We start from the raw sequence: 12136 nt of genomic DNA, 5'->3' as shown, positions 1-12136 counted from the left end.
CTCTAATGACAGTTATTTGACATGTAGTTGCAAAGTTACTTATAGTTAGTAGAATGTCTAAAGTGGACTATCAAAATAAAGTGTTACCATTATTTTTAACTGACTGGTCTTAAAGCCATTATTTATTGGTTCATATTTTTATAAGAAACTTTCACTTTATGAAATATTTTCAATGAAAAGTGTGTTTGTGCAATATTTCTTTTAAAGTAAATGTCACTTGCTTTGATATTATGTTATATTATGCAAATACAGTACATTTAGAATTATAGCTTAAATGTCCAAATACATTTTGGGGCCACTGTATAAGTGATACAATTGACACAACTGTGAGAGTGAAAAGCACATGCAAACTTAATATCAATGTAATATATTTTTAAATATTTATTAAATTATTTTTACTCCAATTCCGTGTAATTAAATTAGGTACAACTTTCAACTTTAATTTGAAATACATAAACTTGGGGAACTTACTGTATGTCCAAGTTTGATACACAAAGCACAATACAAATACTGTTTTATAGTATATATTATTTTTATTATTTTTATTTTTATTCAGATGAGATGATTTTAAAAAAGCAAACAAGGTCTCACCTCTAAAGTCAGATCATCAACCTCCTGCTCCTTCTTTTCTCTCTGAACTGTCCCCAAACGACTCTGGCTCACCAGTGTGTTCTGACTGTAGGGCCTGACAAACTTCATGTCACTCATCCTTGAATCAGTGGTCCCGCACATTTCATAATTATACACATGCTGTAATGTGCCGTCTGCGTAGACTGGAGGGTAATATGGAATTACAGGTAGATTTGCCCCTGATTTAAAAAATAACTTATTCTGCCTCCATCTGTAGATTTTCACTGAAATAATTGAAATAATCGAGACTATGAAGAGCAGGGAGACCACAGCAAGAGCCAAGACTAAATAAAAAGTCAGATTGTCATTATATTGTTTTTCATGCGTAAAATCAGTGAACTCTGACAGCACTTCAGGAAAGCTGTCAGCCACAGCCACGTTAATGGAGACCACAGCTGAGCGAGAGGGCTGTCCGTTATCCTCCACAACAACAGTGAGTTTCTGTTTGACAGCATCTTTATCAGTCACTTGTCGCACAGTTCTTATTTCTCCATTCTGTAAACCCACTTCAAACAGCGCTCTGTCTGTAGCTTTCTGTAGTTTATAGGAGAGCCAGGCATTCTGTCCAGAGTCCACATCAACAGCCACCACTTTAGTGACGAGATATCCAACATCTGCAGCACGAGGCACAATCTCAGCCACCACTGAACCGCCAGTCTGTACTGGATACAGAACCTGAGGAGCGTTGTCATTCTGATCTTGAATAGTAATTTTCACTGTCACGTTACTACTGAGTGGAGGAGAGCCTCCATCTTGTGCTTTTACCCGGAAGTGGAAATGTTTCAGTGTCTCATAGTCAAAAGAGCGCATAGCTGTAATCACTCCGCTGTCAGGTTGCACTGACACATATGATGAGACAGAGACTCCATTAACAGTGCTGTCTTCTAGAATATAAGAAACACGAGCATTCTGATTCCAATCAGCATCACTGGCTTTAACTGAAAATATAGAGACACCAGGTGTGTTATTCTCCACCACACAGGCCTCATAGTTAGTTTTCTCAAAGACAGGAGCATTGTCATTCACATCTGATATCTGTAGAGACAGAGAGGCGCTGCTAGAGAGCACAGGCACCCCCTGATCAGAGCATGTGACACTGATATTGTATTCAGCATCTTTTTCTCTGTCCAGCTGCTGCTCTATACGCAGACTGATGAAATTGCTGGATGATGATGTCAGAGCAAATGGAATATTGTCATTTATGATACAGTGAATCTGGCCATTAACACCTGAGTCTGCATCATCTACTTTCATCATAGCAACAACTGTGCTTGGTGTGGAGTCCTCAGACACTGAGTTTGACATGGAGAGTAAGTTTATCACTGGTTTGTTATCATTAATGTCCAGCACATCAATAATCAGCTTACAGGAATCAGAAAGCCCCCCTTGATCTTTAGCCTGGATATCAATCTGGTAGTGACTTGCCTTTTCAAAGTCGATTAGGCCATTTAAAGTAACTTCGCCACTATGCTGATCAATAATAAACATGTTTCGCACAATATCTTCTGTGCTTGCAATATAATACGTCACCTGACCATTAGATCCTTCGTCTGCGTCAGTAGCACTGACTGTGGTCAGTTTAGTCCCTTTCGCTGCATTTTCAGTCAATGTAGCTTTATATACTTTTTGCGTAAATATGGGAGAATTATCATTAGCATCAAGAACAGTAACATCTATTTGAACAGTTCCAGACAACTGCGGATCACCGCCGTCAATGGCGGTTAATAATAACGTAACCACTCCTTTCTTTTCTCTATCAAGAGGTCTTTGCAAAATCATTTCGACGTTTTTATCACCACCTGGTTGACTGAGCAGTTCAAGGACAAAATGATCAGTTGGTTTAAGAGAATAGCTTTGAAGACCATTAACTCCTACATCCGCATCCACAGCTCTCTCTAACATGAATCTCGCGCCCGTTACAGCCGATTCGCTGATTTCAAACTGAATTCGCTTTTTCTGGAAAGTGGGTGGATTATCGTTTATATCCGTGATTTCAACCGTAATAGTGTATAATTCCATCGGGTTTTCTAAAATCAGCTGAAGGTGCAAAGCACACGGAGTCGTTTTCACACAAAGAGACTCGCGATCCATTTTCTCTTTGATGAGCAGCAAGCCAGTGTCTTTATTGAGGCCAATGTATTCAGTACTGTCCCCTGTATATATGCGCGCTTTTCCTAACCTCAATCTGTGTAAATCCAAGCCCAAATCCTGCACGATATTTCCAACAGTGGAACCTTTAGCCATTTCTTCTGGAATGGAGTAACTGACCTGTCCGCGTGCCGAATGAAGCAGGATGAAGGCAAACAATACCGAGTACCACATCACGACACCAGACATTTCCTCGGTAGCGCCAACAAACCATAAAAACGATCTTAACGATTTACAAATGGTGTGTTCTAATGAAATAATGTTAAATACAAATCCTATGAATTGGACAAAGTAAAGGATGTCGCGTTTTGTTTCAAGACACTCGAATAAACGATCTAAAAGCTTTCCCCTTTTCTTCTCTCACTGAAAATGGGGCTGGGTTTAAAATTCAAACAGTTACTGTGTTACATTGACAAACAGCGGCCCTGTGAGTCTAAACCAAGCACTACAAATAAAATCAGCAAAACTATAGCAGACAAGGGTTTTTGAAAATGTTAATAAAAAATAAATAAAAATTGTTAATAAAAAAATCAAGAATACTGGAAGAAATGATGTTGAAAAATGTAGATTTTCTGGAGAAATTATTGGATTTAGCAGATGGAAGGACAACATTTAACCGTTTACTGTCTAATTTAAATAACTGGCATGACTATGTCGCTGTCCAAGATGTGGTGCTGAAAGTAGACTAAATTAACATTTAGTGAGACAACAAATAATAATAATGATATATATATATATATATATATATATATATATATATATATACATATATACTGTTAATATTGATTTAAGTATGTCTGAAATAATTTCCATTCATTATTCTGTACACTATGACCAGGTTTGATTTGTAACTTAGTATAAAGCATTTTTCTTACCGATGTCGAAAATTCACCTTCCAAATCATTATTTTTCTTGATAGTATGCTGCATCGTCTCAGTGAAACTCGGGTCCACCACTAAAACACTCTGTCCACCGAGTGTAGAAAACTTACAGTCACTCTTCCTCGAGTCAGTCGTCATGCACACTTCATAATTATACCCGTGCGGCAGAGTTCCAGTGACTCCTGTGTCTGCGTAATGCGGTGGGTAGTACGGAATAACAGGCAGATTGGACTGAAAGAGGAAGCGAGATTGTCTCCATCTGTAGATCTTTACTGATATTATCACAACCACACAAGTGATAAATAGGAAAGAAACAGCAGCCAGCGCGAGAACTAAATAAAAAGTCAGGTTGTCGTTATATTGTTTTTCATGCGTAAAGTCTGTGAACTCTGACAGCACTTCAGGAAAGCTGTCAGCCACAGCCACGTTAATGGAGACCACAGCTGAGCGAGAGGGCTGTCCGTTATCCTCCACAACAACAGTGAGTTTCTGTTTGACAGCATCTTTATCAGTCACTTGTCGCACAGTTCTTATTTCTCCATTCTGTAAACCCACTTCAAACAGCGCTCTGTCTGTAGCTTTCTGTAGTTTATAGGAGAGCCAGGCATTCTGTCCAGAGTCCACATCAACAGCCACCACTTTAGTGACGAGATATCCAACATCTGCAGCACGAGGCACAATCTCAGCCACCACTGAACCGCCAGTCTGTACTGGATACAGAACCTGAGGAGCGTTGTCATTCTGATCTTGAATAGTAATTTTCACTGTCACGTTACTACTGAGTGGAGGAGAGCCTCCATCTTGTGCTTTTACCCGGAAGTGGAAATGTTTCAGTGTCTCATAGTCAAAAGAGCGCATAGCTGTAATCACTCCGCTGTCAGGTTGCACTGACACATATGATGAGACAGAGACTCCATTAACAGTGCTGTCTTCTAGAATATAAGAAACACGAGCATTCTGATTCCAATCAGCATCACTGGCTTTAACTGAAAATATAGAGACACCAGGTGTGTTATTCTCCACCACACAGGCCTCATAGTTAGTTTTCTCAAAGACAGGAGCATTGTCATTCACATCTGATATCTGTAGAGACAGAGAGGCGCTGCTAGAGAGCACAGGCACCCCCTGATCAGAGCATGTGACACTGATATTGTATTCAGCATCTTTTTCTCTGTCCAGCTGCTGCTCTATACGCAGACTGATGAAATTGCTGGATGATGATGTCAGAGCAAATGGAATATTGTCATTTATGATACAGTGAATCTGGCCATTAACACCCGAGTCTGCATCATCTACTTTCATCATAGCAACAACTGTGCCTGGTGTGGAGTCCTCAGACACTGAGTTTGACATAGAGAGTAAGTTTATCAATGGTTTGTTATCATTAATGTCCAGCACATCAATAATCAACTTACAGGAATCAGAAAGCCCCCCTTGATCTTTAGCCTGGATATCAAGCTCATAATGATTTGCTTTTTCAAAGTCGACTAGGTCATTTAAAGTAACTTCGCCACTATGCTGATCAATATAAAACATGTTTCGCGCAATATCTTCTCTGCTTGCAATGTAGTACGTCACCTGACCATTAGATCCTTCGTCTGCGTCAGTAGCACTGACTGTGGTCAGTTTAGTCCCTTTCGCTGCATTTTCAGTCAATGTTGCTTTATATTCCTTTTGCGTAAAGACAGGAGTGTTATCATTAGCATCAAGTACAGTAACATGTATTTGAACAGTTCCAGACAACTGCGGATCACCGCCGTCAATGGCGGTTAGTAATAACATAACCACTCTCTCCTTTTCTCTATCAAGTGGTCTTTGCAAAATCATTTCGACGTTTTTATCTCCACTTGCTTTTAGTTGTTGTTCAAGTACAAAATGATCAGTTGGTTTAAGAGAATAGCTTTGAAGACCATTAACTCCTACATCCGCATCCACGGCTCTCTCTAACATGAATCTCGCGCCCGGTACAGCCGATTCGCTGATTTCAAACTGAATTCGCCTTTTCTCGAAAGAGGGAGGATTATCGTTTATATCAGTGATTTCAACCGTAATAGTGTATAATTCCATCGGGTTTTCCAAAATCAGCTGAAGGTGCAAAGCACACGGAGTCGTTTTCACAAAGAGACTCGCGATCCATTTTCTCTTTGATGAGCAGTAAGCCAGTGTCTTTATTGAGGCCAATGTATTCAGTACTGTCCCCTGTATATATGCGCGCTTTTCCTAACCTCAATCTGTGTAAATCCAAGCCCAAATCCTGCGCGATATTTCCCACAGTGGAACCTTTAGCCATTTCTTCTGGAATGGAGTAACTGACCTGTCCGCGTGCCGAATGAAGCAGGATGAAGGCAAACAATACCGAGTACCACATCACGACACCAGACATTTCCTCGGTAGCGCCAACAAACCATAAAAACGATCTTAACGATTTCCAAATGTTGCGTCTAATGGAAGAATGTCAAATGCAAATCCTATAAATCGGACAAAGTAAATGGTGCCGCATTTGTTTCAAGACACTCGGAAATAATAAACGATCTAAAAGCTTTCCCCTTTTCCCCTCTCACTGAAAATGGGGCTGGGTTTAAAATACACACAGTTACTGTTTTACATTGACAAACAGCGGCCCTGTGAGTCTAAACCAAGCACTACAAATAAAATCGTAGCAAAACTATAGCAGGCAAGAGTTCTTAAAAACGTTTATGAAAAAAAAAAAAAAATAATCAAGAATATGTGTAGTAATGATGTTAAAAAATATAGATTTTCTGGAGAAATGTTTGGATTTAGCTGATGGAAGGAAAATATTTCACCGTTACTGTCTAATTTAAAAATGAATGGCATGACTATATGTCGCTGTCCACGACGTGGTGCTGAAATTAGCCTAAATTATTATTGTTTTAAATAAATGCTTGATATAATTTTTATTAATTCTCATGTACACTGTGATTTTGTTTGTTTTGAAATTGAGTATAAAAAATAGTCTTACCAGTGTCGAATTTTCACTTTCCAAATCGTTATTTTTCTTGATTGTATGTTGCATTGTCTCAGTGAAACTCGGGTCCACCACTAAAACACTCTGTCCACCGAGTGTAGAAAACTTACAGTCACTTTTCCTCGAGTCAGTCGTCATGCACACTTCATAATTATACCCGTGCGGCAGAGTTCCAGTGACTCCTGTGTCTGCGTAATGCGGTGGATAGTACGGGATAACAGGCAGATTGGACTCAAAGAGGAAGCGAGATTGTCTCCATCTGTATATCTTTACTGATATTATCACAACCACACAAGTGATAAATAGGAAAGAAACAGTGGCCAGTGCGAGAACTAAATAAAAAGTCAGGTTGTCGTTATATTGTTTTTCATGCGTAAAGTCTGTGAACTCTGACAGCACTTCAGGAAAGCTGTCAGCCACAGCCACGTTAATGGAGACCACAGCTGAGCGAGAGGGCTGTCCGTTATCCTCCACAACAACAGTGAGTTTCTGTTTGACAGCATCTTTATCAGTCACTTGTCGCACAGTTCTTATTTCTCCATTCTGTAAACCCACTTCAAACAGCGCTCTGTCTGTAGCTTTCTGTAGTTTATAGGAGAGCCAGGCATTCTGTCCAGAGTCCACATCAACAGCCACCACTTTAGTGACGAGATATCCAACATCTGCAGCACGAGGCACAATCTCAGCCACCACTGAACCGCCAGTCTGTACTGGATACAGAACCTGAGGAGCGTTGTCATTCTGATCTTGAATAGTAATTTTCACTGTCACGTTACTACTGAGTGGAGGAGAGCCTCCATCTTGTGCTTTTACCCGGAAGTAGAAATGTTTCAGTGTCTCATAGTCAAAAGAGCGCATAGCTGTAATCACTCCGCTGTCAGGTTGCACTGACACATATGATGAGACAGAGACTCCATTAACAGTGCTGTATTCTAGAATATAAGAAACACGAGCATTCTGATTCCAATCAGCGTCACTGGCTTTAACTGAAAATATAGAGAGACCAGGTGTGTTATTCTCCACCACACAGGCCTCATAGTTAGTTTTCTCAAAGACAGGAGCATTGTCATTCACATCTGATATCTGCACACGGAGAGAGACACTGCTGGAGAGTGCGGGAACTCCCTCATCAGTACATATTACACTGATATTATACTCAGATTCTCTCTCTCTGTCCAGTTCCTGCTCTGTTTGCACGCTGAAGAAACTGCTAGACTGAGAAGTAATAGCAAAAGGAATATCCTCACTTATGAAACACTGAACCTGGCCATTTACACCTGAATCAAGATCATCAACATTTAGCATTGCAACAACAGTACCAGACTTGGACCCTTCAGATATGGAATTGGAATTAGACACGATATTAACACTAGGTGAATTATCATTAATATCCAACACATCAATGATTACTTTACATGCGTTAGTGAGTCCTCCTTGATCTTTTGCCTGAATATTAAGCTCATAATGGTTCACTTTCTCATAATCAACTAGACTATTTAACATGACTTCACCAGTTTTTTCGTTAACAAGAAACATGTCGGCCACATTACTGTCCATTGTGTCAGATATGTAATACGTCACTACACCATTAGATCCTTCGTCTGCATCAGACGCGCTCACGACTGTTAATATAGTATCCTTTAGTGCGTTTTCTGTAATGGTGGTTTTATATTCTTTTTGTGTAAACACAGGAGAATTATCGTTAATATCTAACACAGTAATGTGTATCTGTACAGTGCCAGATAGCACTGGATCGCCTCCATCAAAGGCTTCTAACAACAAAGTAAACGAGCTTTGCGTTTCTCTATCAAGTGGTCTTTGTAAAATCATCTCGACATTTTTACTACCATCTGCTTGATTGTGAAATTGAAGACGGAATTTATCAGTCGGGTTCAGAGAGTAACTCTGAAGACCATGTGTTCCTACATCCGGATCGAAAGCTCTACCGAGCATAAACCCAGCACCAGCCACCGCCGATTCGCTGATCTCAAATCTAAAGTCCTTTTTCTGAAAACTGGGAGCGTTATCATTTATATCTGTGATTTCAATTGTAATCGTGTAAAATTCCATCGGGTTGTCTAAAATCATTTGAAGATGCAAAGCACACGGAGTTGTTTTTGCACAAAGGGACTCGCGATCCATTTTCTCTCTGATAAGCAGCAACCCCGTGTTTCTGTTCAGTTCGATGTATTCCGTGCTGTCTCTCGTATATATTCGCGCTTTCCCTGATTTCAGTCGTTGTAAATCCAAGCCCAAATCCTGCGCAATGTTTCCCACCATCGATCCTTTTGCCATTTCTTCTGGAATGGAGTAACTGACCTGTCCTCGCGCTATGTGAATCAGAATACTCAAAAACAGCACCGAGTGCTGTATCATTGCATCACGCATTGTCTCAACTGCACAGATGGTTAAAACAATACAACAATCGATCAGTGTATCCTTTAAATATATATCTAAAATACCACGTACATTCGCTTGGGTTATCCGTGTACACGACAATGGGTGTTGTAGAAAAACCGCGCAAGAGAATAATTTCTGAGGTGGTGGCTTCTCATCCTTTCTTTCTGATATGTTGTGATGCTGGGGTGGATATGTAAAATACAGTTTCTCCACAGTTTGTCGACGAACAGCGGCCCTCTGAGTGTAAATTGGGAATTGCATTTCAAATTGATTATTTTCTAGGCGCATATCACAGTGCATAAAAACTGTTTTTGAAAACCCCAGCTGATTAAACAAAGCAAATACATATGTTGGAAGTAGAAAAGAAAATATGAAGAATAAATCAATATGGAACCAACGATGAGATTAACAAAATTATAATACTTGGAGGTACAGTACATAATTAGTAAGACCAAAGTCCTCTATTCAGCAGCCTTGAACTTTTCCAAAGAGGCGCTGTTCAGCGAAAGCGGTGCTGAAAGTTGTCAAATTTCCCTTTCGTTTTCATGAAATAATTCCTGATCATTTATTTGAACAAACTTTAACAAATGCGGCATAGCCCACAATACCACGCTGCTGGGAAGTTTCATCATCAAGTAATTTTTGTTTCTGATTTAGCGCGATGCAATAGCCTCAGTGACGCCTTTGTTCATCACTTAAACAGTGTGACCTAATTCGTCCTCAAACCACCTGTCAAGCACACTTACAAATGATACAAAATGAGCTGAGTTTCATTCTAACAAACATATGAATATAACAGCACCCATGGCAGTTATACAGCCTTACGCCTGTCTATTGTCTGATACGATTTCTGATTATTTCAGTCAGACCTGGCAATAAGCAACACAGCGAGAAACAAACACCGATTCCAAATTTTTCAACACCTGGAAACTTTTCTAAGTGCAAGATGCAGGTATTAGAATTAAGAAGACAAAATATGATTGTTTATTAAGAAAAAAAGAAAAGAAGAAAAGAAAAAAAGAAAAACCTTGACATTGAGATCACTTGCTCGTGTTTGCACCAGGACAAAGCATGACAGAGAAAGTGTATTTTGTTTTACTTTACACAATAACAAGGTGGTTCTCTGAATATAATGACTTAAAAATGTTAATCGTATTAACGTACTTGTGTATGATGTGATGTGTCTGCAGGAATAGACAAACCGGAGGGCAAAAGGAAATATTCAGTTCGGTGTTTACTACAGTGTACGGGTGGGATATAATGCAGAAATTGTATTGACTCAGTGATAAATATTTAACTTATATTTTGTTTATTCATTTCAGAAAAAAATTAATTTCCATAGCTAACGCACCACCAGTTACTCGTGAGTTCTCTGAGTAAGTCTATATTGTCGGTCAACTTAAAAAAAAAAAAAAACGAAACACACACACACACACACACACACACACACACACACACACACACACACACACACACACACACACACACACACACATATATATATATAGCTTCTAGCCGTTATATTAGTTGTATTTTCAGTTTAAACGAACAAACAACTAGTAGTCTAACCATAATTTTCTTACCGATTCTGTAGACCCGAGACCGTCGATGGAGTTATTTTTCTTGATTGTATGCTGCATCGTCTCAGTGAAACTCGGGTCCACCACTAACACACTCTGTCCACCGAGTGTAGAAAACTTACAGTCACTCTTCCTCGAGTCAGTCGTCATGCAAACTTCATAATTATACCCGTGCGGCAGAGTTCCAGTGACTCCTGTGTCTGCGTAATGGGGTGGATAGTACGGAATAACAGGCAGATTGGACTGATAGAGGAAGCGAGATTGTCTCCATCTGCAGATCTTTACTGATATTATCACAACCACACAAGTGATAAATAGGAAAGAAACAGCGGCCAGTGCGAGAACTAAATAAAAAGTCAGGTTGTCGTTATATTGTTTTTCATGCGTAAAGTCTGTGAACTCTGACAGCACTTCAGGAAAGCTGTCAGCCACAGCCACGTTAATGGAGACCACAGCTGAGCGAGAGGGCTGTCCGTTATCCTCCACAACAACAGTGAGTTTCTGTTTAACAGCATCTTTATCAGTCACTTGTCGCACAGTTCTTATTTCTCCATTCTGTAAACCCACTTCAAACAGCGCTCTGTCTGTAGCTTTCTGTAGTTTATAGGAGAGCCAGGCATTCTGTCCAGAGTCCACATCAACAGCCACCACTTTAGTGACGAGATATCCAACATCTGCAGCACGAGGCACAATCTCAGCCACCACTGAACCGCCAGTCTGTACTGGATACAGAACCTGAGGAGCGTTGTCATTCTGATCTTGAATAATAATTTTCACAGTAACGTTACTACTGAGTGGAGGAGAGCCTCCATCTTGCGCTTTTACCCGGAAGTGGAAATGTTTCAGTGTCTCATAGTCAAAAGAGCGCATAGCTGTAATCACTCCGCTGTCAGGTTGCACTGACACATATGATGAGACAGAGACTCCATTAACAGTGCTGTCTTCTAGAATATAAGAAACACGAGCATTCTGATTCCAGTCAGCGTCACTGGCTTTAACTGAAAATATAGAGACACCAGGTGTGTTATTCTCCACCACACAGGCCTCATAGTTAGTTTTCTCAAAGACAGGAGCATTGTCATTCACATCTGATATCTGCACACGGAGAGAGACACTGCTGGAGAGTGCGGGAACTCCCTCATCAGTACATATTACACTGATATTATACTCAGATTCTCTCTCTCTGTCCAGTTCCTGCTCTGTTTGCACGCTGAAGAAACTGCTAGACTGAGAAGTAATAGCAAAAGGAATATCCTCACTTATGAAACACTGAACCTGGCCATTTACACCCGAATCAAGATCATCAACATTTAGCATTGCAACAACAGTACCAGACTTGGACCCTTCAGTTACTGAATGGGAACTTGACAGGATTTGAATACTAGGTGAATTATCATTAATATCCAACACATCAATAATTACTTTGCATGCGTTAGAAAGTCCTCCTTGATCTTTTGCCTGAATATTAAGCTCATAATGGCTCACTTTTTCATAATCAACTAGACCATTTA

At 39.9% G+C, this 12136-nt stretch overlaps 3 protein-coding genes across 3 annotated transcripts in view; all 3 read right to left on the bottom strand.

The window, feature by feature from the left end:
* LOC309488896 (uncharacterized protein) overlaps positions 1 to 12136 on the bottom strand; it is a 173628-nt gene that overhangs the window by 62465 nt on the left and 99027 nt on the right. The gene's annotated exons all lie outside the window — the stretch shown is intronic.
* The window catches only part of LOC309489405 (protocadherin beta-7-like), an 87751-nt gene that overhangs the window by 10493 nt on the left and 65122 nt on the right, over positions 1 to 12136 (bottom strand). The window lies entirely within an intron of this gene.
* On the bottom strand, positions 4 to 3483 carry LOC309489412 (protocadherin gamma-A11-like). The gene has a single exon (XM_082158189.1). The coding sequence runs from the start codon at positions 2965 to 2967 to the stop codon at positions 568 to 570; it is 2400 nt and encodes a 799-aa protein (XP_082014315.1). The 5' UTR covers positions 2968 to 3483; the 3' UTR covers positions 4 to 567.

The sequence above is a fragment of the Leuciscus leuciscus genome (genome assembly GCF_965113295.1).
Source record: "Leuciscus leuciscus genome assembly, chromosome: 24".
NCBI lineage: Eukaryota > Metazoa > Chordata > Actinopteri > Cypriniformes > Leuciscidae > Leuciscus > Leuciscus leuciscus.
This window is presented reverse-complemented; position numbering and strand designations above follow the sequence as displayed.